At 53.9% G+C, this 26,607-nt stretch overlaps 1 protein-coding gene across 2 annotated transcripts in view; it reads left to right on the forward strand.

Annotated features, from left to right (window-relative positions):
• The window catches only part of PPP2R2C (protein phosphatase 2 regulatory subunit Bgamma), a 132,092-nt gene that overhangs the window by 58,103 nt on the left and 47,382 nt on the right, over positions 1–26,607 (forward strand). For both annotated transcript variants that reach the window (XM_036104661.2, XM_036104663.2), the window contains exons 2-4: positions 21,277–21,374; positions 23,478–23,643; positions 26,263–26,375. In XM_036104661.2, coding sequence (XP_035960554.1) covers positions 21,277–21,374; positions 23,478–23,643; positions 26,263–26,375 — 377 coding nt within the window. The remainder of the gene's footprint in view (positions 1–21,276; positions 21,375–23,477; positions 23,644–26,262; positions 26,376–26,607) is intronic.

Genomic DNA, 26,607 nt, shown 5'->3' on the forward strand with positions numbered 1-26,607 from the left:
TTGCCCTTCCCCATCATTACATTGGGGGATCTTCCTTCTGCCTTTGAACTGGACGAGAAGGTTCTTTCTCCCTGTGGCATTCATTCGTCCCTGCACCCCGCCCCCTGTTTGTCCGTTTGTTCATACATTTATTCACCCATTCATTTGTTCAGTAAACCATTGTCAAGTGCCCACTAAGAGCAAGTTTTGAGCATCGCCCTTCCTCTTCACAACAGAGGAGGTGGGAGGTAGCTGGCTTCCCGCGGGACAGGAAAGAAGGGCAGTGGGGTCTTCTTCTGAGAGCCGCCCGGCTGACCTCACCCAGCTCTTCTACTCCGGAGCCCCATGACCTTGGGAGAATCCTTTAGCTCTTCTTATTTGGGGAGACTAATAGAATAGCAGCTGTCTTACAGAGCAGCTTTGAGAATTGAAGGAGGTCATGGAAATGACCCCCCACTCGCTGCCTGGCACAGGACAGTGAAGGCGTGAGAACTCGGATGCTTCTCTAGCACTCATGCTGTGCCAGACGCTCTTCTGAGAACCTTACACCCGTGAACCTGTCCCAGTCTCCTATAGCACCCCACTACCTGCCTCTCTGCACACCTCTGGTCTGCCCACTGCACATCAGGACCTCCACTGCAATCACCTGGTGCCTCGAACCCACCCTGCTTTTCCATACCCACCTGCCCTCATGCCCGCTGCAGCCCCTGCTTATCCCTGGCCTCCAGCCTCCCCTGCGGAACCTGTCAGATGCAGATTCCTGGACCCCCCAACTCAGAAATGTCAGGGCCCGTCATCTCTTTACAAGCCCCCTGGGAGATTTTGATGCACGTGCAGGTTGGAAAGTTGTTCTGTAGGGAACTGAAAGTCGTGCCCCCCAAGTCTCAGCTCCTTTGTCTTAGGATGGCCAGCACGCTGCTGGGGTGCTTCATGGTTGATGTTGCGAACATTCCACCAAACGCAGGAAGCGAGCAGGAAGCGGACGCACCTTGAATCTGCAAAGTGCCTTGTGGACGGTCAAGGTCGTCGGGGGCAGCACCTCCCCGTGGACCTGGGTGGTTCTGGTAGGACGGGCTGGAAGCAGCTATGGTAGCTGCTTTCCTGGCTGTGGAAGAGCAAGTTCAACACACACTTTCAGGGCGCCTCTGCGTGCCAGCCCTTCGCCTGGCCTGGGAGCCAGAGAGGGTCAGGTGTACTTGGTGCTCCCCAGGAACTTGGACTATAGGATGATGGAGGCACCTTCAGCCAGGCCTGGGGGAGGGGACCCTGAAGACCTGCTTTTTCTTACGGGAGCTCACCAGAGGCCTGCTACAGAGCCCAGAACTTGGGAGCGACCCACCTTGTTGGCTCAGGAAGGAAATTTCCACAGTGCTTGTCTAGGGACACCAGATTCTCCAGTGGAGACAAGCACTGAGCACCTCCGGGGGGCGGGGAGCCAGGAGCGAGCCGGGAGCTGGGACACCACAGGTGGTGTCTAGTCCCGGCTCTGCCCCTCGGCCCTGCCACTGAACCTCTGAGCCCCAGCTTCCCCATCTGAGAAATGGGTATCGTGATTATTACTTTAGAGGAGGTGTGAGGTCGGTGACGTGGCGCATACACATAGCTAAGGCAGTGCCCGAGAGGCAGGAGGAACTCACTTCTCCGTAGTCACTGTGCCGACCAGCGAGGATGCGCGCTTTGGGGAGGCCCGTGCAGGCCTGACCTCTCTGCTGGAGCGTGGCAGGGGGGTCGGTCACTGTCAGCTGACCGGATCCAAGCTGAAAGGGGTGAGGAGGGGCGGTTTGGAAGGGAGGCCCCGAGAGTCACTGAGTGGGGGCAGCCGCAGAGGCTGGGGCTCAGCCCCGGGTCTGGGCGGATGTGGGGTCTGGGAGTCTCCAGATAGACCTGCCCGCCCCCCTGCTCCTGGAGCCCAGGGTGGCTCTGGCCTTGCACCAGCCGAGTGAACCCTGTGGGCAAGTCCCACCACACTTCTGGGTCTGCCTTTGCTTATCTTTACAACAGCAGAGTGACAGTTCCGGCCCCTGGGGCTGACATGAGAGAAACCCGGAGGCACACTTGAGTATTAGGAGCAAGGTGCACCCCCAGGAGCTGCGGTTGCCACTCAGAAATCACTGCATCTGCTTTTCCTGCCTTGGTGATTCTCAGACAGAGAGGACTGACCCCTCCCCTCCACCCCCTCCCGCCCTGTGAGAGTCACTGTATAGTCTATTGAGAGTAAGTTGTGTCGCCAGATTTAGCAAATAAAAAGGTTGCCCGATTAAATTTGATTTCGGAGAACTTTTTTTAATTTTTTTTTTAGGATGAGTACATCCCATATAATATTTGGGATCTGCTTATAGTAAAAAATGATTGGTTGTCTGTCTGAAGTTCAAATTTAACTGGTATCCTGCCTCTTATGCAGCGACTCCTATCCCGGGGTACTTTGGGAAGTTGTAGAGTTGCAGAATTCCTGATTTCCTGATCCATCTCCCACTGCCCACTTCACAGATGACCAGACTGAGACCCTGAGAGGCCAAGCACCAGAGCTAAGGTCGAACAGCAGGCTTGGGAGGCAGCTGGGGCCCTTGACTCCACGCCAGTGGTCCTCGCCCCCGTGACAGTCACGGGGTGGGATGGCGGAGGGCAGCCCCATCATATGCCTAACCCCCAGGACTAAATATCCTCGCCGGAGGAATGGGTTCGGTGCTCAGAGAGTGCATCAGCGTGCTCCAGGTGAACACACTTGGAAACAGAGTTGTGATTTCAGCGTCATTTCATTTGTCTTATGTATTTTTTTTAATTAAATAGAACATGGGGGAGGGGCGGGAGGAGAGGAGGAGGACGGAGTGGTTCTTCCTATTCTCGTCTCCAGACCAGTTCCTGACGGGGGGCTCTGCCGCCCTCCCGCGTGTCCGTCTCTGAGGCTCTGACCCCTCAGATGAACAGTCCGCCCATCTAAGCGAGACGGAATTGCTCCGGGACCCCGCTTCTTTGTAATACCCCGCCCCGCCAGCGATGTCCCGGTGGACTTAATCACCCCACAGATGTGGGGACGCGCTTCCTGCTGAGAGCGGTAATTGAGACCCTCAAACTGCTCTGTGGTTCTAATTAGCCCAGGGTGGCTCCTTCTGGCCTCAGTAGAATTTACAGCTCCTCTGCGTCCTGATTTACCAGCTGGTCCTGGAAGGTGTGAGTTAGCCAGGCGACGACAGCAAGAGGATGCAGATTTCCTGACTCAGTTGGTCTTTCTCAGCAGGCCGTTCAGGGCCTGGCAGAGAGGTGGCTTTTGAGGACCCTGTCTGCCTCCCCGCCTCCATGGGCTGGGTGCTCCAGCCATGCACATGCAAGCCCCTGGCCATCCGAAATGCCTCCCCACTGTCTGTGTTTCTGCTCATACTGACCTTACAGGACCCAGCTTCAACACCACCTCCTCCAGGAAGCCATTCCTGATTCCCCTGGCTGGCCCCCCCCAGTCCCCGCGTCTCTCTGCATTGAAGCACTGGCCATACCATATGGTGCTTGTTTGCCTCCCTGACTCTTCAATGAGACTGGGAGCTCCTGAGGCCAAGGGCCTCTGTGTCTGATTCACTACCTAGTGCGGTGGTGCAGCACGTGTCTGCTATAATGAAGGAGCGGGGGAAGGAAGAAAAGAAGAGGCAAGGAGAGAAAGAAGGAAGAAAGGGAGGGCAGGTAGCACTATTCTCATTTTGCAGGTGAACACTGAGGATGCGTGACTGGGAAAGGGCAGAGCCAAGCATTCCACCTACGAGTTCATCCTACTTTCCATCGTGGGTCTAAAATAGGAAGGAGCAGCTTCTTGATTTGGTGAAACAAGACCAGCTTAACTAAAAAGCCACAGGTAAAGTGGAAAGTGCAGAGGGCTTGGGGTCAGGCAGATGGGTGTGCAGAGCCCAGTTGTACCTGCCACAGGACCTTGGACAGAGCCCTTCAGCCTTCCAGGGTGGCTTTTCTCCAGCCTCAAGCAATCCTCACTCACCTCCTGGGTTGCTGGTTGGTCGGAGGAGATGGGTCAGAGGAAGGAAAACCGCCCCAGGCAGTGTTCCAAGAGTGTCACTGGTTGTCGCCCCCCGCGGCCCCATGAGGAACTTGACTTGGATAAAGTATGACAACGGAGGGCTGTCAGGCTCATGGATGCTGCATGCGAGACCGGAGCCCTCAAGCCCAGCTCCAGGGCATCTCAGACCAGCCGGGGTATAGGGCTCTGAGTTGCGTGGAGCCCCAAGCTGCTGTTCCATGCGTGGCTTTGCCCTCAGTCTCTGGAAGACTGAGGAACTGCCTCATTGTCGTCTGAACTCCCGGGGATCAGTGGTCCAGAATCAGGCAAGCGTGTGCAGAAATATTACAACTGAACACACAGCAGAGGGAGGCATTCTGAAGGCTGGCAGTACTCAGAAGCACCTTCCGAAAGCATTGGCCAGAGTGTCCATCTGTGAAACGGCATCCTCACCATCAGCTGGGTCCAGGAGATGGAGAGAAATGTTGTCAACCTCACCAGTTTTTTTCTAGAAGGACAGGCGAGCTGAGTAGTGTGTTAAGATTCATGACTCAAATGTTGACTATAATTTCAGATTTATTCTCATACCCAGAAGTTTTTTTCTATGGTGGTAACATTTGCCTTTGGCCAAATATTGATTGTAGCATCTAGCCGTGCACCATGCACCATGTAGCATCCAGCCGTGCACCATGCACCACGTAGCATGCGGCATCCAGCCTTGCACCATGCACCATGTAGCATCCAGCCATGCACCATGCACCATGTAGCATGCGGCATCCAGCCGTGCACCATGCACCATGCAGCATCCAGCCATGCACCATTTGGCCAAAACATGCACTGGACACACTGCTGCTTTTGACAGAATGTCTATATGAGCTGAGATCCTTTTTCCCCCTTGAGATGTTCTCTTGGCCTCTTCTGGCTCAGCTTCCCTCCCTCACTCCCTTGACCACAACAACCCCGTGAGCAAGAGGTAGGGTATTGTCTGAGACAGGAACAGCAAGCCTGCCCATGCAAGCTTCAGCCCAGTTCTGGGATGTTTGCTGTCAGGTTCTCATTGGCTCAGCCGCACGTCTCCATTCGGCTCTGGGCATCTTGTGACAAATGGCACCAGCCTAGGAACATGGGAGAGTCCTTGATGGACCCAAGAGCTCTAAGGACTAAGGAATAATGCGTGGATTAGTAGACATTAATAGATCAAACACCCAAATTGCCTGCCATACTTTTAGGGGTGGTGGTTGTCAACCTTTTAGGTGTTAGGAGCCCTTTACACTCTTAAAAATTATCAGGGATTCCCTAAGAGCTTCTGCATATGTGGGCTATTGCCACCGATATTTACCATATTTAAAAATGAGAACCGAGACATTTAAAAAGATTTACGTATCCATTTAAAAATGAAAATAATATGCCCATTATACGTTAACATAAATAATATTTTTTCTCTGGAAAATTACTGTGTTTTCCAAAACAAAAAAACATTCATGAGAAGAGTAGCATTTCTGTACATCTCTTTCATGTCCGGCTTCATAGATGACAGCAGGATTCTTGCACCTGCTTCTGCACTCAGCCTGTTCAGATCTGTTGTCCGCTTGAAGTGATAGAACATACAGCCTCATGCAGATATGTAGCTGGAAAAAGCAGGACCCTGTGAGGGGTCAGGGGTCCTTAGACCACATCTGAGAACTGCTGACTTAAGGGATTAATGAAGCTCAGGATGAAGCCAAAAGAGGAAACTTGTCTCCCCCTCCCTGGGTCACTTTCCATTGACAAGGAATCTTAGTATCCAAAAGGAAGTAGACTGGGAGGAAAATACTGGCTCCGACTGGCTTGACCTGAGACCCCCAGCCAAGACTCCCACGCTTTGGCTCAACTGTCCCCTGCAGTTTTATCCAGCTGCAGACTTCTGTCATCCGGCTGGACTGGACATATCTGGTGGAAGCTTGCATTTGATGCCCTATCAGCTGCCCACTGGTTTTCAAGCTTCACTGCTGTATGGCCAACCCCGATCCCTAATATCCCATCAAAATGGTCCTGACTCTGCCTTCACTTGCTGGTCCAAGCCTCAGCATCTGATAATGCCCTGGAAAAGGCTTTGTCCATGGAGGGGGGCACCTTGGGCTTCTCCCAGGGTCAGCTCAGGCTACCCACGCTGGCTTCTGGTTTCCCGTCGGCCATTGATGAGCTCTGTGCACCTGAGGAAGCAGGATGATTATTAATTAATTCAACATGCAATTAATGAGATTCTACCGAGTGCCTGGCACAATGCATTTCTCATGCCCAGGCCAGGGTGGGTCAGACCTCCTTAGACAGATTGAGATGAATTAGCAGCTTGATAAATATGAATGATCGCAGTTGATGAAAAATGCACCAAATGATTGTTTCCCTTAATGTAATTACTCGGGTGGTCGGCTTGCCGATAGAGCCCTGAGGGTATTAAATGAGCAGTTTGCTAGAGGATTCAGAACAGGGTGGGTGCTGCTGTGGTGGCCCCCCCCTTTCCCCTTTACTGCGAACAAAAACTTAAAAATGGTGTTAGTAAGTGCTATAAACCGCATCTCCTCACAGTGCAGAGTCCCGTTGTTCTAACAACTGTAGACACTTAGGAAACTGCCACCACGATTAGGATTCAGAACATTTCCATCACCCCCAAAAGTTTCCTTGTTGTCTGGCGCTGTCTCTCCCAGACTGTGCCCTGTGTCCTGGCGACCACTGATTTGCCTTCTGACACTGTATATTAATTGGCTTTTTTTCTGGAGCTTCATATACACGACCGCACACGCTTTTGTCTGGCTTCTTTCACTGGGCGTAATCATTCTGAGATTCACCCCTGTTGTTGCGTGTCTCACTGACGTGTCCATCTTTATGGCCGAGCGGCATTCCGCTGTATGGACATACCACAGTTTGTTTCTGCATTCACCTGTTGGTGCATCATTTCCAGTTTTGAGCCGCTGTGGACAAAGCTGCTATGAACATGTGTGGGCAAGTCTTTGTGTTCATGTTTAATTAAGTGGTTTGCAGGCTATTACTGAGTTGTACAAGGTCTGTGTACACTCTGGATGTGGGTAGTTTGTCCGATATATGTATTGTGAGTATTTTCTCTCAATCTGTGGCTTGCCTTTTTGTTTTTATAATGGTTTCTTCCAAAGAATAAAACTTTAAATTTCGATAAAGTACAATTTATCCATTTTTTTTTTCTTTTGCCATTCACGCTTTTTAGGTCTTGTTTAAGAAATCAAAGCTGCAAAGATTTTCTTCTATATTTTCGTCTAGTTGTTTTGTAGTTTTAGCTTTTATATTTAGGTCTGTGACTTACTCTAACATAATTTTGTACATGGCATAAAGTAAGGGTTGATGTTAACTTTTTTCCCCATACATTTGCGTATGGATTGGGAAGACCATCCTTCCTTCATCGAATTGCCTGGGCGTCTTTAACAAAACCACAGACCATGGATGTGTGGGTCTATTTCTGACTTCTCCGTTCTGTTGTCCTATACGTGTATCCTCGTAGCCATACCCACACTGTCTGATGACTGTAACTTCATAGGAAGTCTTGAAGTCAGGTCAGGTAGGGCCTCCAGCTTTGCTCTTTTTCTGTAAAATTGTTTTGGCTGTTCTAGGTCCTGATCTAACGTGAACACATGCTCACTCATTTAATCCTTACGGCCCCCTGAGGCAGATGTGAATATTTAGGCTGTTCCGTAGCGTGCTGGGGTCTGGCTGCCCTCCCCAAGTGCCCTGGTCCTGGAGTCTGTGATGCTGGGCTGCGCTGGGTGGAGCTTGGAAGCCGTGGCGAGGGTCCTGCTGACTGAGATGCGAGGCTTCTGGGGGCCGTGCTGCCCTCCGAGGGCCACCGTGGGGCCTGCTGGAGGAGTCTCACTCGGAGGCTGAAGGCTGGGACTGAGGCCAGATTCAGGACCCTCCCAGGTGTGGGTGTGCGGGACTCCACCGGGGTGTGCCAGAGCTGTCTTGTGTCAGGAATTCGGTGCCCCAGCCCCGGTTGTTATGTTTTTAGAGATTTTGCAAGCCCGTTTTAAAACTGGGAGCAGCTTGAAGTCTCAGGCTCAGCAAACACACAAATCAGGGTGTTCACTCTGGTTCTCCCCCGTCCCCCAAAGGGCCAGTGGTCAACTGTTTACCAGCACAGCACGGACCCCACCCTCAGGAAGCTTCAGTTTCCCCATCTATAAGTGGGGGAGAGTCATGCCACCCCAGAAGGCCATCACAGCCATTAAGTAAGGTCATGGGTGCAAAATGCTTGCGGTGATCATGATGCCAAGTTTAAGGGGCGGTCACCATGCCGGCCCCATAGTTGGGACCACACAGCAGTTGCCGAATATAATGTGCTTGGGCCTACGTTTACCCACATGGAAATGGCAGAATGGCCCAGAGTCCCAGAGCTGCGGTGGGGTTAATGCACCATGGGGCTAAGTAAGGCTCCTGGCCAGTGCCCAGCCCGTGGTGGCTCTCAGTGAGTGAGCTCCCCCAGGACCCAGGTTCCACCAGGGTGCCCGGCGAAACCATGATGGGGTTGCCCGTGGCCTTGGTATTCCAAGCAGAGTGCCTGTGCCAGCCGCGTAGCCCGGTCAGCCTTGAGGCTGGGAGAGAAGAGCCCCAGGGAAGCCGGGCCTCCTTCCCACAGGGAGCACCAGGGTTCCTTGCTGGTGAACGAGGCCCAGCTAGAGTGACCCTGCCCATCTGCTGCCAAGGTCATGCCCTCACCCTCGGCCAGCTGCGGGGCACCCCCAGTGACGGGGCTGGAACAACAGTTGGGGGTGTCCAGGCCCTGCCTACACCCCCGGCCACCCCTTGGAATGCACGGCATCCTACACGGGGCTGTCACCCAGGGCCACAGGGCCTTCCCAGGAGGAAGGGCTAGGAGAGTGTGTACAATGTGCGGTGTTTCTTTGTTTCTTTGTGGGCACTCTCCTGCTGACAGACACTGGGTGTTGGGAGGCGAGAATTCTACCACTGAACCACCAATGCTTCACGCCAGACACTGGGTGTTGGGAGGGCCTGCTCAGTGCCCCATTTGGCGCACTGCCGAATTCCCGTGGCCTACTGTGAGGTCTGGCACTTAGTCGGTGGTCACTAGATATTCAGTGAATAAATAAATGGTCCCATTTGGGGAAACACAAAAAGTCCAGGCTGCCTAAGGGGTTGGGGTTGTGTTGGGAGGCAGAGAGAGAGGCAGGTGAGGGCAATGGGGAGCCACAGAAGGTTTTAGGGAGGGTCATGGTGTGATGGAGTTTCAGCTTCACAAAAGGCCCTCTGGACCGGGGCCCTGTGGACCGGGCCGGACAAAGGCAGGAAACCCCAATCTTCCAGGAGAGAAGTAGTGATGGCCGGTACCAGGGCAGAGGTAGGAGAGGTGGGCAGAGGAGCCATCCGGCTGTGCCAGCCATGACGTCAGCACCCAGCTCAGTGCCCAGCCCTCTGTCCCAGCCCTGGAGCAGAACAGAAGCAGGCCTGGCAAAGGAACCAGTGGACACACTGATGTGATGAGGCCCGAAGGGTGTCCTTGTCATCGCGCCATTTGGCCCTGGTTGCCCATCTGCCAGGGGGGTCTGAGGGACTGACTGCATCCTGAGCAGAGTGGCCAGGGCCTACGGGACCCAGGCGCTGGGAGGGCCCTGGTCAGCTGGCCCGGCCCGACACTGGTGGTCAGTCTGGGTCGGCATCAGGCCTCCATCCTCCCCTCCACAGCAGGCTCATCATCCTGGCCTGTGAAAACACGTTGCCATTTCTAGAGCCCTCCAGCATGGGCAGCTCTTACTATGACCATTACACAGAGGGGGAAACTGAGACTCAGTGGGGTTCAGAGCCGGGTCCCCCAACAGCCAATTCACCACATCTGAAACCACCCCCCGCCGTGTATTAATTCTCCCCTCTGCCCTTTCTCTCAGAATCCAGATCATTCTGTTGGTTTACGTGCATAATAACAACATAGTACTGATTGCAGCTCAATTTTTGAGCAGTTTCTTATCATCAGACACTTCTGTATATGTCACCTCAAGTCCTCACAGCCAACCCTGAGAGATGATAGCATTGTGCCCACTGTAGAGATCGGGAAACTGAGGCTCAGGCAGCCCCAGGGAAGTGAGACTCTCTCACTCTCAAACCTCCCAGCGCTTCACCGGTGGCTCGCAAATCTTGGCACAGCACAGAAGAACCTGTCAAAATGCAGATTCCAGGTGTCAGCGAGCGATTCTGATCCACTGGGTCTGAGCAGGGCCCTGGGAATCTTCATCTTTAGGAGAGAAGCCCAGGTGACCATACCGTGGGCTTTTCCTGGAGCTTGTGCTGTGAGGAAGCAGGCAGGGAGCAGGTGGTCTTCTCTGGGTCCCTTTCACACCTTGCCCCTGTCCTGAGGCCAGTTGCTAGCCCCAGGCCCCCTGGCCACCTTCTGGGCCCACAGGGGTCTGATTCAGGGATGATTCCTGGGGGCTCTGCTGGAGTCAGATCTGGGGAGTTGCCCCTGCTCTGAGCACAATCTGACCTGGCCCGAAGTCAAACCCAGCGGCCTGACCAGGTCCTGCTGACCATGGGCAAATCCACTGCTGCCCCTACCACCACCACCCCCCCCCCGCCCCAAGCCCATCTGCCTCTATGCGGGCCAGGCCAACGGCTACCCAGCAGGCGCCCATCTGGCCTGGCAGGGAGGAGCTAGCAGCCACAGCCCCTGCCTGCCTGGACCCTGCCCCTCGGGGAGCACCCATGGAAGGGGCAGCACCGTCCCACCCTCGCTCCGGCTCCCACAGCTGGTCGGGGGTCCCAGGGTGCAGGGCCCCTCACAGGCTCCCAGCCGCCACTCAAGCTTTCTGGGGCCTGAGTTTCTGCTTCAAGGGAATGGGACCTGTCCTAAAGAGCATCCTGACCACAGTGGAGTGATACTCAGCCGAGAAAGGACTGAGCGGTGGCATACGCTCCACGTGGAGAACATGCCGGGGGAAAGAAGCCACCGCAGAAGGCCCCCAGCTTTATGATCCCCATTATAGCAAGTGTCCCGAAGAGGCCAGGCCACAGAGACAGAAGGCAGGTGAGTGGCTGGCAGGGAGTGAGGAGTGACTGCTAACAGGCACGGGGCTCTCTTTGGGCGTGAATGGAATGTTCTGGAATTAGGTAGTGGCGATGCTTGCACAACACAGTGAATACACTAAAAACCACTGACGTACAGTTTGAAATGTGAATTTCATGTTACGTGAATTATCTCTCTGTTTTTAAAATGTTAAAATAAAAGCAGCAACCACAAAAACGCCGTGATGCCAACACCTCTCCTAACAGCTGAGGACCCAGAGCGAGACACAGAAACTCCGGAAGGCACGTGCGCGGTGGGGCTGGAGCAGGCTCCTGCCATCCCCCGCTACTTCCCGATTTCCCGAGAGCCCTCAGGTGCCAGGCCTGCGCTCCTGGGCAGGGCAGGGACTCTGCCCGCCGCTGAAAGAGCTCATGTCCCTTAGCGAGAGACACACGCGAGGGTAGCAGACGCCATTAATCCTTGTCAGATGGTGGCGCCCCAGCCCAGAATGCTCTGCAGTTGCTCCTGTCACTTGGAATGAAATCCCAAGTCCCGCCTTGGCCTGCCTCGCCCAGGGACCTCGCCCTGCCCGCCACTCTGAGCTGCCCCTGTCACCACGCACGCGCTGCCCTCCTTGCTGACCTGCAACAGACCAAGCTGACTCCTACCTCTCAGGGCCTTTGCACCTGCTACGCGCCCTGATATCTGTGTGGCTCCCCCAGGTCTCTGCTGAAATGCCCCTCCTCCAGGAAGTCTTCCTTGATTTCCCCAACTAAAACAGCACCTCCCACCCCTTCCATCCCCTTTACCTTTGTTTTCATCTTAGCTCTCACCCCCTCCCCAGAAAAATGATACATATTTATACGAAAATTTGCTCATTGGTTGTGCCCTTCACTAGAGAGTGAGCTTCCTGCGGGGAGTGTATATGCAGAGCTCCCCCATGTGGGCAACAGTGCTTGGGATACAGTAGGTGCTCAATTACTATTCTTTTTTTTAATTAAATTTTTTTTGGCGTCCCTGGGTGGGCCCGAATAAATTGAATTTCTTATGGCAAAATATACACAAGATAAAATGTACCATTTTAACTGTTTTTCAGTGTACAATTCAGTGGCATTAAGTACATTTAGAGTGTCGTGCAACCAACCCCACTATCCATTTCTAGAACTTTTTCGTCATCCCAAACAGAAACTCTGTACTTCTTTTTTTAATCTTTTATCCAACAGTCTACATTAAAAATATCAAACTCTAGCCAACATTTTCCCTTAAAACAATAACTGAACAACTCCCTGTTAATTAACATTCTTTCGAGAGGAGAAATGAATGGTAAGCGGATTTGCCCAGTGCCTGTCACGTGCTAGGGGATATCAGGTCAGCCTTTCATCCGCCTTGGAAGGTGTGGATGGCCATCTTTGTTTCCCAGATGATCAGATGGGCTCAGGGAGGTGAAGTGCTTTGTCCGAGGTCACACAGCTCGTAAGACTGGGATTTGAATGCAGATCTCCCGCTTGCTAGACAGCGGCCGACGCGTGGAGTAACTACGCTGTGAGGGCATAACCTACACCAGCCCAGCCCCACCCCCAACCCAGGCCTCCCTCCACCACCCCTCTCTCCCGTGAGCACTATGTGAGCCACGCTTTCCCAGCGTCCCCGGCTCTGGCCGGTTGACCACAGGGTGGGAGGCCGTGGCAGCTGGGAGCCGCTGCTCAAGACCCCCCCAAACCTCCCACCAGCCCCTTCGCACTTTACTCCAGCCATGTGACCCCAGCGCCGTCCCAGGAGACCCACCCGGCCTCTGCCCGCAGCCTGGGAGCTGCTCCCCGACCCCCCGACCACGTTCGGGCGGCAGGAGGGAACTTCTCACAGACCTGCTTGGGACCGGGGCTGGGCTTCTGCGGCCGGGGCTGAAATTCAGCCACAGCGTGATCGTGGCTCCCGGTGGGCCGGGTGCTGGCGCCCAGGTGAGAGCAGAGGTGCGGGAGGCAGGTGTGGACTATGAGCTCAGCCTCTCTGGGGTGGTGTCGCCCCCCTTCCATCAGGCCTTAGGGAGGTCAGCTTCCCTGCCCTGGGTGAGGCCTTGGACAGGTCTGTGCCTCCATGGTCACCCTCAGGGAGCTAAGTGGCCCCTTGTCACATGTGCAGTAGTGGCTGTCCAGGCCCAGGTAACGGTCCAGAGGCCAAACCAGAGCTGGCATTTCCCCTCTGAGCCCCCTCCTGCTTGTGCTGCAGGCCGGCAGTGGGGCTGGGGCTGGGGCTGGGGCTGGGTCTGGGGCTGGGTCTTGCAGCTCCCCCCCAACTCACTGGCATGGCCGCCAGGAGGACGGGCCACCTCCTACTTCTGGTGGCTTTGTCCTCTCTGGGTGGGCCTGATGGGTAGGATAGAGCTGCCTGTTTTTCTCATGGGTCCTTCTCTGGCTGTTCTGGAAGTTTCCTGCCAAACCTCTCACAGAAGGTTGATCTAGACCTTGACCCAGACCTTGACCCAGGCAGTCACAGCTGTGTATCTGGTGGCCTTCCTTGGCCCCTGGATGCAGTGGCCTCCCCCTCCAGCATTCTCCTTGCCCTTCTGGGAAGCCAGCAGATAGGACAAAGATGACCTACACCAGCTCTCTCCTGTCCCCAGGAAGCACATGGGCACAAGCCATTGTGTCCCCTCACAGCCATACCCCAACACCCAGCTTTCCCGGTCTTGGGCCTGGGTCCCCTGCCTTCAGGAATTGTACTTCAGAGCTCTGGGAAGGTGTTGCTAGGCTTGGGCAGGGAATAGGTGGGTGGGGACCCTCCCCTCAGTGTCTGCTTTCTCCCAGGAAATGTCTTCACCCACCCCCCACTCCCATCTCTGACCCCTTTAAAGTCTCGAGAAGCACCAGGCTGGGGGTCAAGTTCAAGGACTTGGAGCCAGCCTGCCTGGGAGTGAGTCCCAACCCTGTACAGCCCAGGTAGGCAGCTTTCGGCAAGTTATTAATCCTCTCTGTGCCTCTGTTTCTTCTGTACAATGGGGACAATGGCATCACTCCAACTTTCGGGAGCTAAGAGGATTTAGTGCTACGTGTCAAGTGCTAGAACAGCTCCCAGGAAGTACCAGGAGGGTTAACTATTACTATGACCTGTTCTGGTCCGAGGGGCCAGGATCCCGGAGCCACACGAAGTCCAGGTTCTCAAAACTCCCGCTCCCTTTGCCGTCCTGATCCCTGTCATATCAGGCCTCTTATGAGTCCGATGACATTACCCCTGTTTTCCAGGGGAGGAAACTGAGTCTCGGGGGATGGGACTTGCTTCAGGTCACACATCAGTGAGTGGGGAAGCCTTGAGCCCGAGTCTGGTTTTGGGGCCTCTGTCATCTTGCTGCCTCCCACCCCAGGGCCATCACAGTCCCCCGTGACCCAAAAGAACCAGGTGTCAGCATGGAGGGCTTGGTGGCTTCCGCAAAGATGGGACATTTGGGCTGAGACCTGGAGAACATTTGGAGCTGTCCAGGTGAATGGGGAAGGGACAGCGCTGTGGTCAGAGTGCTGACCCTGGGTGGGGGACAGAGCATGCACCTGCCTGGAAACCTAGCTGATAGTTGAGAGCTTGTTCTGATCAGGAAAGTCTTCCCTTTTCGATGACTGGCCCACCTCCAAAAACAGGTCATCTACGGAGCAGATGCAGCACTGCCGGGCGCCCTTCTGTCCCAGTCAGCCCCTGCTGCATAACAAACGCCCCCAGAGCTCAGTGGCTCCACACAATAAGCATTTAGTTTTGTTCCCAAGTCTGTGGGTCAGCTGGGTGTTCCTTGCACATTGGCTGTGCTCACTGGCACATCGGCGGTACTTGTGGTCAGGAAGGTGTCTCTGCTGCCTTTTGCGGGCCGACCTGCTGGCTGTAGGCTGGCCCAGGGTGGCCTCAGCTGCGGTGGCTCATCCCTGCTGCACCTGCCTCTCATCCTCCAGCAGGCTGGCCTGGGGTTTCATGGTGGAGCAGGGGTCTGGGAGAGAGAGAGCAGCAACCACAAGGGCCTCCTTTTTCTCACTGAGCTTCCTTCTGCAGCAGGCAGACTCCTCTTCCCTCCTCTTTCTTGCCTGCTCCTCCCTCCTCATCAGCCTGATGCCTCTGACAACACTAATTAAAGGCAATGCTCCCATCAGAAGGATCAGGCTGGACTTTCCGAGGCCCCCGTCTGCGGTGAGCCCCGACATCTGACGGATCATTAATGGTGTCGACAGCACTTATGGTGATGGACGGTGATGGACGAGCAGGGGAGAGTCCCCCCCCGACGAGCATCTTAATCTCCCCGACGCATTTGCAGGCTTCTGCCGGAGTTTCCAGAGAACTTTCCAGTCCACACATAAACCCTAGGAGAACTGTGGCCAGGCAGGGATGACATTTCCCATCCTACCAATGCAACAGTCAGGGCTCAGAGAGGGTGAGTGATTTGGGTGAGGTCACACAGCGAGCACGGACCAGGGCTGCAACTGGAATATCTTCCTCTTGGTGACAGCCACAGTGGGTATCCCGGGGATCCACGGGCTGATCCTCCCCCACGTGGCACCCACAGGAGCCACAGCTAGGGTGCATGCAGGTGGTGTCATCCAGGGCTGGTGTGTGCACGGCCTCTTGTTTTAGCCCTGTTCTCCCTCTTAAAACAACAGAGATCCCTACTCTCACCATCTGGAGGCTGGAAGACAGAAAGCAAGGTGTCGGCAGGGCCATGCTCCCTCTGAAGCCTGCTAGAAGCGTCTCTTCCAGGCTCTTCCAGCTCTGGTGGTGACCGCTGTCCCTGAAGTTCCTTGGCTTGCAGATGCCTCACTGCAGTCTCTGCCCCTGTTGTCACATGGCCTTCTCCCTGTGTGTCCCCGTGTCCCCATGTCATCATGTAGCCTTCTTATTAGGATGCCAGTCATTGGATTTAGGACCCGCTGTAGTCCAGTATGAGCACATCTTAACTTGACCATCTGCAAAGATGATCCAAATAAGATCACAGTCACAGGTCCTGGGAGTTATGACTTCAACATATCTTTTTGGGGACACCATTCAACCCACAACACCATCCCTGGCTCCAGATCCCAATGTGGACCTGTCACGTGGCTGGTCACATCAAACACCACCTTTGACCTCTCCCTAAGCCTACACTGGACCATAGTATGGCTTTCTGGCTACCTGACCAGGTAGCTCTGGGCTTCCCCTGCCAGGGCTGCATGGTGCCCAATTCCAGGGAGTTGACTGGTTCTCCTTGTGAATGGTCCAAGCTGCCTCTTCCAACCCAGCCTTGCCATTTGGGGGACTCCCCAGGGCTGCAGCAGAAGGCAGAGGGGACCTCCCAAGTGGAAGGGCAGCATGGGCTTTCATGGGATTTTTCTTCACCCATGACAGGGTAACTTGGAGCACCCATGACAGGGTGGGCTTGGCAGACCCCACTCGGTGGCTGAGTTGGGACCCTGAGCCTGAGGTTTTAGCCAGTGGCACCGTGAGGCTCTACGGTGTGGGTGCAGGGACATGCCAGAAGCCCACACTGCAGAGGCCCCACTGCATGTGTGACTTTGGGCAGGTGTCTTGCCTCTTAGTGACCCAGTGTCTTTATCTGTAAAGAGAGAATGATGAGAGGGCAGTAGGATTGTGCCAAGGTTAGACTTCTAGTCCTTGGAAGGCTTTAACTGAGTCCATTTGCTTTTCATTCTTGAAGAATATTTGCGCTGGATACAGAATTCTGGGTTCACAGATTTTTGATAGCACTTTGAATGACTTTTGGACTCCAGTATCTTTTTTTTTTTTTAATTTTATTTATTTATTTTGACAGAGAGAGAGACAGTGAGAGAGGGAACACAAGCAGTGGGAGAGGGAGAAGCAGGCCCCCCACCAAGCAGGGAGCCCAATGCGGGGCTCCATCCCAGGACCCTGGGATCATGACCTGAGCCGAAGGCAGACCCTTAACGACTGAGCCACCCAGGTGCCCCTCCAGTATCTTTTTAAAAATATTTGTTTATTTATTTTAGAAAGGAGAGAGCGTGAGCAGGGGGAGGAACGGAGAGAGAGGGAGAGAGAGAATCTCTAGCAGACTCTCCACTCAGCATGAAGCCCAACACGAGGCTGATTCCAGGACCCCAAGATCATGACTCGAGATGAAATCAAGAGCCAGCCTCCCAATGGACTGAACCACCCAGGCACTCCTGGACTCCAGTATTTCTGATGAGAAATTAGCAGTCATTTGAGTCCTGGTGCCTCTGAATGCAACATGGTTTTATTCTAGCTGCTTATAAAATGTTATCATTATTTTGGTCCTCAGCAGTTTAATGGTTGGGTGTGGTTTTCTTGGCATTTATCCTCTTTGGAGTTAACTGAGCTTCCTTAATGTGTGCATTGATGTCTTTTCCCATATTGGGGATTTTTTTCAGTCATTATCCCTTGAAGTCTTTCTCCTACCCTATTATCTCTCACCTCTCCTTCTGGAACTCCAATTACATGTATGTTAGATGTTTGATATTGACCTACAGATCCTGGAAGATCTGTTTTCTTCTTTAAATTTATTTTCTCTCTATTGTTCACATCAGGTAATTTGTATTGATGTATCTTCAAGTGTACTGTCTTTCTTCTGTCATCTCAAAGTTTCTGTTAAGCAATTCAGTGGTCTTCTGTTTCAGATACTGTATTTTTTAGTTATAGGATGTCCATTTGGTTATTTTTAAAATAGTTTTTCTTTCTCTGTTGAAATGTCCTTTCTTTTCATTCAGTGGGAGCAAATTTCCCTTTACATCCTTGAACATAGTTATAATACCTACTTTAAATTTTTTCATTTGCTAATTCCAACATCCAGGGCATTCTGTGACTAGTGTCCATCAATTATCCTTATATTAAGTATGGGTGATGTGCTATTTCTTTGTGTGTCTTCATATAATTTTGAATTATATCCTGGGCATTGTGAATGATAACATTGTAGAGACTCTAGATGTTTCGTATGTCCCTCCAAAGAGCATTTTTGTTTTATTTTGTGTTTGTGAGCAGTTAACTTGGTTGAACTCAACTGCAAACCCCATCTCTGGGGTGATGGGCACAAACCCCAGTTCACTTCTTTTAGTCTTAGCTGGGCTGCTTGGAGTCTGTCATGCGTGTGCGTGTTTTGTGGCCAAAGATTTGGGCAGAGTTTATGTGCTGTATTTGGGGGCCCCCCTCAGGCATCCCCCTTTCTAGAATTTACTCCCTCACTTTCCGGCTACTACTAGCATTTCCCTAGCCTCTGTCACCTGGTTTATGAGACCTAAGAGTAGGACTTTCTACCTGAGTTTCAGCAGCTATAGGACACAGGCTAGGGCCTGTTCTCAGACTAAAAGCCATGAAAATGGCTCACTAGGTGAGTGATTGCTAATTTTCCTGCATGTTCCACCTGCATTTGGTCCCCTCCAGTGCCTTCAGGTAGTTGTGTTTTGTTATTTTTCTGTCGAGGTTTTATAGTTGTGATTGGTGAGAGAGTTGATCCAATAGGAGCCACCAGGCTAGAAGCAAAAACTCCTATGGAGAGATTTAGAACAGTGCCTGGCAAATGAGCACTTAAGACACGTGAGTTGATGTTATTGACCCTTCCGTGGTCAAGATGAGAGGCAACATGGACATAGACACCCCCATGTAGGAAGGGGTCCACATTCAATGAGGGGGCACACAGTGGGCATGAGACTGTAGTTGTAGGAGAGACCACTGAACTGGGGGGGCAGTGGTGCTCTCTGGGAGGCTTCCTGGAGGAGGTGGTATTGGGACTGGACATGTGTCAGATATTCCAAGATGAGAGAATGGACTTTCTGATTTCAAGGTTTTATTGATAAGGATAATAGCAATGAATCAGTGGTGAAACATCTACCAGCCCGAAGTGTGAGGAAGCAATGCCATGGTCTGCTTACTCCATAGATGTTCCCAGGATGGGACTAGCGTGGGGCTGGAGGTCAGGACCCCCAAACCTGCAGAGTAAGGTCGAGCCACTACTCATCTTGCACACTTCTGAGCTGGCCACTGCGAAGTCTGTAGAGGCCAGAAGCAAGGATGAGAGGGGGCTTTAGTTTTCTGGCCAGTTAATTTTGGTAACTCCTCGTTCCTCACACTCGTGATCCTTCCTCCTAGACCTTCACACCCCATGGTCCCACTGGGGCTTCTGACCCCGGGCACACCCTATTATAGCCATGCTACAAAACTGAGGCTCAGAGAAGTGGTGTGACCAACCCAAGGCCACACAGCCAAGCGCTGGAGCCAAGACTCCAACCCAGGACTTCCCACTGGCCCGCGAGCAGCTCGGGAGGTTGTCCATGTGCAGGGTCCTCTATCTCTCTAGCTGCCAATGGAAATAATAGCTGTATCCCCCTCAGGGGCTGGCATGAGTTTCAAAGAAGGCAGCGGATGTGAAGCTGACACATAAATTGTAAATTGCCTGCAGATATTAGTGTCTGTTACCGTGGTAACGGCCCAGCATTTATGGACTGCATTGGCTCTGGGTACCAGTGGTCACACTGGCGTTTTAATTTAATAGCATTGTTATTCTTCCGTCATAAAAATAATATAAATTATGCATATGTCCAAACTCATCAAATTGTATATATTACATATGTGCATTTGTATATCTGTTATATCCCAATAAAGGTATTAAAAATTACCTTCATTACAGAAAATCGAGAAAATGTAGGAAAGTGGGAAAAGAAACGAAAATATTTTATTGCAGCCACCCCAAAGCACCCTCTGCTAATGTGGTGGGGGGGGTCATTTTTCGGGTTTTCTTCCCTCTGCCCAGTGTGTTTGCCATTTAACACGGCTGTGATCACTGGTGTATATAATTAAAAACATTTTATACACAATTTTATATCCTGCTCTTTGCCCCTTAGGGGGTGCCAGTAGGAAAAGCAAGGACTGGTGCTATGCCGTCCGGGACCCCGGCACCGCTGGGTTCTAACTCCGGGTCCGGGGTGCTTGGGCTCCCGGGTCAGGCTAGGCGGCCCCGTGGAGGGCCCGACCCATTCCCAGCTCCGTGCTCAGCGGGCGGGTACACGTTCCCGTCCCACTGCTCTCCTCATCTTGTCTTGTTTTTCTAAGTTCAATGAAATGTGCTTTTATCGTGATCAATGAAAATGTCCAGCCCATCATCCCGCTTCTAAACCACCTTCTCTCTCTCCTCTTTTCTTTTGCTGTCAAAGCTGGCGTTTACTTACGGCTCAGAAAGCCAGTGTGGGCCAGAAGCTGCCTCTAACAGGCACTGATTGGAAAAGCAAAAGGTGTTTATTGAATAGGAAAGTGAAAATCACTCGAGGTCTTGAGATAAGAGGTAGCCGGTACTTTTGAGAAGCTGCAAGGGGCCCAGTGCCGTGTTCTGTGCAGGTGCGGGAGCGGGGTAGAGGTTTGGGCTTCCGATGTGTTCTGCCTCAGGGGCTCGCAGACCACTCAGGCTGTAGACCACCCTGAGACCTTTGCTCTACTCTGAGGTCAAATGGGGATTTGATCTGGAGGGTTTTGGGCGGGGTCCCTCATGCTCTGCTAGGTTAGTTTAAGCAGGGGCAGGGAGGAAGCAAAGGGATCCTTTAGGAGGCTGTCGGAATCTTCCAGGTGAGAGGCGGGGAGATGTGGGAGGAATCTGGATACATTGTGAAGGCCTGGCCAGTAGGACTGGACATGGCGCCTGGAGAGGGAGACAGAGAAAGGGGTCAGAGAGACCCCAAGTCTTGGGCCTGAGCCAGGGGAGGATGCAGCTGCCACCACCTGACAGGGGAGGCTGCTCACGATGGCTTTGGGAGGGAAAAGCATCCGGTTTTGGGGACCATTGGAGGGTTTCGGGCTGAGACACGCCGGGACTCAGGTCGCTGTAGGAGAATGGAGTGGGGGCAGCGATCAGGGCTGAGGCTCTGTGCTAAAGCTGGATCAGAGATTCTGGGGCCTACAGAGTCCAGGCCAGGAATGTGTGAAGGTTATGGGGGTCCCACCAATGGGGAACCCATGATGGGCAGGGGTGACCACAGTTGGTCCCGGGGGCCCCCAGAGTACGGCTAGTGTCAGACTGTGGCCCATTCACCTAGGCAGCACATGAAACCCCCAAACTGCTTCTGGAAGGAAGGAGAAGGAGGAAGGAAGGAAGTAGGAAGGAGACAGGGAAGCAAGCCTGTGCACAGGTCTCTGTCCCGCGGCCAGCCGGGAGGGGACAGGGGGACCATCGGCCCCTCGTTAGTGCCCCTGCTTCTGGATGGTGGCCCAGCCCAAGGGTGCAGGCTCTGGGGGGCGGGGGGCCTGTTCTGTTGAGCTCCGCAGTACTGGGGTCCTAATGAGCCACACCTTCCTGTCTCTCCCCCCACAGCCGATATCATCTCCACTGTTGAGTTCAACCACACCGGAGAGCTGCTGGCCACAGGCGACAAGGGTGGCCGGGTGGTCATTTTCCAGCGGGAGCCAGAGGTGCGGCGGGACCTGGTGGCCGTGGGAGGGGGGCCACGCCCCACGCAGGCCTTTGCTGGCTCTGTCCTGGGCCCCGGGGACACGTTCAGGACAGGCAGCTGTGGCCCTGGGTTAAGCCTCCGATTTCTGCCCTCCGCCTGGGTGAGCCGACGCTGTCCTGGCCAGAGGTGGGGGGACAGGAGGACTGCGTTTTCTGCAGCCGTGGGGCTGCCTTCTGGCTGGGGTTGGCGACTTGGCTCAGCCCCAGGCCTCGCCGTCGCGAGGCTTTTGTTGTCCGTCAGAATTTCGGGTAAGACAAGAGCAGCCCGGAACAACCCACCCAGGGGCGCTGTTTCTGAACCACTATAAGAACCTCATGATTAAAAAAAACCCCATTTGTTGAGCACCTACTATGTGTGGTCACCTTGCTATCTTCTCTACACACTTTTCTCGTTTACTCTCTGCTGCCCACCTCAGAGGGTGGGGACCGACACCCATCTTACAGATGAAGACACTTGGAGAAGTCGCCCAGCTAGTGAGTAAAGACCAGGGGCTGAAACCAAGGCCATGTGTTGTCGCGTACATGCCACCCTGCCTCAGAGAAGGGGCCACCCACACACCGAACACGTGCAGGGATTAGATGCTGAAGACGGGATGGTGAACACCAAGGAGGTGGAGGACGAGGAAAGGAGAGGGGAGGGGGAGAGGGAAGAGGGGTGAGGAAGAGACGAGGAGGAGGGGGAATTGAGAAGGAGAGTGGGGAGGAGGGGGATGAAGGGGGCAGGGGAGATGTTGCAGATGCATCCCTGCCCCATTTCGTTCCACAGCGTGTTCCTCGAGGTCTGACTTCTCTGTGTTCCCTCCCTCCCCCCGTAACCTCCCTCACGACAACCCCAGTGGTGCCATTAGGTGTTATTAGCATCCTCATGTCACAGATGGGGAGCCCGGAGCTCAGAGGGTGTCACCTAGCTTAGCAAGGACACGTAGCGGAAAGCGGACAGCTGAAAATCCGTTACCCGAGCACAGACCGTGCCGATTTCACGAGAAGGACCTGGGTAGCCCACCAGGGATTGCAAAGCCAAGCCTCCGTTTTAGAGAAAGAAATTAAATGGGTAGATGCACGTTTCTCGACTTTGGAATTTTTCTCCTTTTTTTCTCTATTCCGGTCCCGGTGACCTTAGTCATAGACAGTGCTCCTGGCAGCTGAAGGGACGTAGAAGCAAACATACAGAAGAACTTGAAAGCTTGCCAGAAGCAGGACAGGTGTAGAAATATAGCTATAGATGCTTTCAGAAAAGATTAATAGGAGACTTGAAATTGCACTTGGTTGACTGTCTCTGTTTGCTCCCAGGCGGGTTATACGTCTGGTGGAAGCTTCCTATTACCACATACACTGAACTTGTCCGCTGAGAAAGCCGGCCCTGTGCCCACAATGGACTCAGCACCTGACTATTTTGAGGGCTCTGTCACGAGGGTCCTTGTTATTAGGAGCTCTGCTGCTTAAACCAGGATGGGCCCATGGAGGAAAGTCAGGAGGACGATGGCCTGGCCCCAGTCTGACATTCCAGAATATTCTGCCTCCGTGTAAAGTCTACTCCAAGATGTGTACATTCTGTGAGTCAGGACCAAGTTGGACACTCAGATTGGAAGAGCAGGCCAGAGCCTTGGCCTTGGTGTCAGACAGACTTCAGAGGGGCGAGTGACAGCACTTAGTGGACACATGGCCTTTGGGGGGAGCGGTCAGTTCACCTCCGAGTCTCCACTTTCTCATCTGTAAAATGGGGAGAATCGTGGTGGTGCCCAGTACAGAGGGGCCGTGCAGATGGAACAAGACGGGGAGTGAGAAGCACTTAGCTCAGCACCCCACACATAGTAGGTGCTCAGGTAATGTGAGCCAGCCTGATTGCTGGACTGAGGAGGAGATGGGGCTTGGCCACAGCCACACACCAAGTCATCGGCCATTTAAAATACAGAGTCTCTTTGACCCTGGCACCGGATCCCCCAGCCCTGCTGGACACGGGCCGCCCGGCTGCGTTGGGCTCTCGGAGGGTTTGGTCGGCGCGCCCCTCACCCCTGCCCCTGCCATGCTGGAGCTCAGGCCCCCTTGTCTGGGTTTTCCTGCAGAGTAAAAATGCGCCTCACAGCCAGGGCGAGTATGACGTCTACAGCACCTTCCAGAGCCACGAGCCGGAGTTCGATTACCTCAAGAGTCTGGAGATAGAGGAGAAAATCAACAAGATCAAGTGGCTTCCACAGCAGAATGCAGCCCACTCCCTGCTGTCCACCAATGGTGAGGGGCCCGCCTGAGCCGGCAGCACCGGCCATCAAATGCTCTTTCCCAGCTCGCTTACACTGAGCCTTTTTCTAGGTCCCGAGAACTCGAAAACAGCATTTTGAGCAGTGGGCACATTCCATCCAGTGACGGTCCCACAGCTTGCTCAGCCTTGGCCCGTGGTGGGACGCAGGGCTTGTTTGCATTATGACGGATGGCTGGGTCGGGGACATCTCTGTCATTACTGTCCTTGGGGGTGGGGGTGGAGGGAGCTTGGTATTCCCCATGAAGGAGGCAAGCCTAACTCTTCTGGAATCCCGGAGCACCCCTGGGTGGGGTTGTCACTCGAGAGTGTGAGGCGGGCAGCAGGAGCGTGGGTTCAGGACCCTGGCTGGCCACTTGACCATTCTGCCCCAGGGAGGCTCCTGGCCAGGCTCCTGCTTCGCTGTGGCCCACTCGGGGCCTGGCTCCTGGGGCCGGAGGCTCGGCTTCCCCTTGCTCGCCCTCCTGCATCTCTTGCCCCTGTCATCAGTGGTGTCTGAAGGGTAGGAGGACAGGCCTGGACTCCACCCAGCCCTGTGACCTCGGGGCGGTGGCCTTGCTTCCCTGAGCCTTGGTTCTGTCACCTGTGCAGCGGGGTGGTGCAGCTCCTCTGGGTTGCGTAAGGGTGACATGGATGACACCCAGCCAGCACCCTGAGACCAGCCAGCCCTGCTGCGGCACGTGTGAGCCTCACACGGTGACGCCACCTGCCTTCCCCAACAGAGCCCAGACTCAGTGCGGCTGCTAAGGCATCCTCGAAACTGCTCGGACTCAGTCCCACCAACCCTTGTTCCGGAAGGCCGCCCAGTCTGCCCCTCACCTGGCCAACCCCTTCCTCGTCCCTTAGACCCCACTCGGTGTCGCCTTCCACTTAGCCTTTGCGGACTTCTCTGCTGAGCCTGCTGTCCCTCCTGCCGTCAGTCCCGACCCCCCACCCCCGACCCCTCCTGACCCCAGGCCTGCCCTCCAGGCCTCCTGCTGTTCTCATCCTTCACTGTGCCAAGTGCAGGATCCGAGCCCGCGAAGGGTGCCTGACCCAGGGCCATGCTCAGCCAGTGGGGAGTGGAGGCCGTGAGGGCCTCCCCGAGGACAGGAGCCCCTCCCGTGGTGCACATCCCGGCCCTGCCACCTCCGCATCCGAGTTGCTATGCTTGTGCCTGCCTCATGGGGGCGCTTGGGGGACGAAATGACGTAAGGCCATAGTGGGTTAGAACAGGGCTGGTGCCTACGGGGCCGCACACACGTGTTGCTCTTCCTTGAACCGCGTGAGTGGGACGTGTCATTCTCTTCCTGCCCCTCTGGAGGGAAGGTCAGCTCCAGGGGCTCTCTACACCCCCACCCTCAAAGCTTCTTGACCCTGGGTTTAGATTCCAGCTGCACCCTTTCCGAACGGCATGTCCTTGGGTACCTATCACGGGTTTGGTGATACCAGTTGTCTCCCTCTTCCTTCTCCTGAGCAGGGCTGTTTGTTTTGGCTACAGTAGCAGTCAGGGTTCTCCGGGGAAGGAGGACCGATACGATGAGCGCGTGTGTGTGTGTGTGTGTGTGTGTGTGTGTGTATAGGTAGGGATGCACATGTAGATGCAGATATATGGAAAGAGACTTATTTTAAATTGTCTCACATGATTGTGGGGACTGGAAAATCTAAAATTTGCAGGGTGGCCTGGAAGGCTGGAGATCCAGGGAAGAGGTAGCGTTGCAGCTTGAGTCTGAAGGCCACCTGCTGGCAGAATTCTCTCTTCCTCTGGGGGAGTTCAGGCCTTTTAAAGCCTTCAACTGATTAGATGAGGCCCACCCACAGCGTGGAGAGCAGTCTGCTTCACTCTATGGATTTTTCTTTTTCTTTTGGTGGTTTAACAACAGTTTATTTCTTATTCCCATAAAGTCCATCACAGGGCTGTGGGACTTTCCAGAACAGCTGCTCTCCATGTGGGGGGCTCAGTTTTCCATACTCTGAGTTTCTGGCTCCTGGGTGTGTATGGGCTTCCACGACTGAGGCAGGAAGAGCATTAGAGTTTTGCAACAGCAAATAAAGCCTCAGCGCAGCACTCTGTGGATGTAAGTGTTAATGCCATCTAAAAGAAAAATACCATCACAGCAACATGCACCTATGTTTGGCCAAATACCTGGGTGGCTTGGCTTCGCCACGCTGACGTAGAAGATGAACCATCACGCCACGAGGTTCCTCTTCTGATGTTCATGGCAGGAGGCCAGAGAAGTGCGGCCACCGGGAAGCTGCCCTCCGGATGGGCCCAATGCTCAGAAAGAGCGAGCAGGTTACCCTCTTTTTGTCTACCCCTGCGGGGCTTCAAAATTAGGACGCTACGTCTATACACTCTTTCTGGAAGTGGGTTTAGAGGGTTTGTTAGCTGCCCTCGGAGGGGCCTTCCCTTTTGACCCAGAAGTTGTGAGGAGCCAGAGGATGAGGACAGGTACCCCGTATGCATGGCGTGGGTGCATAGAAGGAGCAGGGACCCACGTGTCCAAGAGCACACTGCCGTCAAGGAATTCCCAGCGTGCTGCAGCCCTATCTCGTGGACTGTGCTCTGTGCTGGTGTTAATCATGCATCTCGTTTGTTTGCTCTGTTTTGAAAGATAAAACTATCAAATTATGGAAGATTACTGAACGAGATAAAAGGCCTGAGGGATATAACCTAAAAGATGAAGAAGGAAAGCTTAAGGACCTGTCCACGGTGACGTCGCTGCAGGTAAGATGTGGAACGTGGAAGGTTCCGGCAAGCGGGAAGCCATGTAGACTTCTTTTGTGAAACAGTGAGCCTTTAGGACTTGAAGGGCCTTTGAGATTTGAGCCAGAGCTGGGTTCGGGTCCTGGCTGGGCTGCTTCCTTGTGGGGTGGCTGTGAGCTTTTCCCTGCCTCTAGCCTCGGGCTCCTCGTGAGCAAAGCAGAGACGGCTCTTTCTCCCAGAAGTGATGTGGGGA

Source organism: Halichoerus grypus, chromosome 3, assembly GCF_964656455.1.
Source record: "Halichoerus grypus chromosome 3, mHalGry1.hap1.1, whole genome shotgun sequence".
Lineage (NCBI taxonomy): Eukaryota > Metazoa > Chordata > Mammalia > Carnivora > Phocidae > Halichoerus > Halichoerus grypus.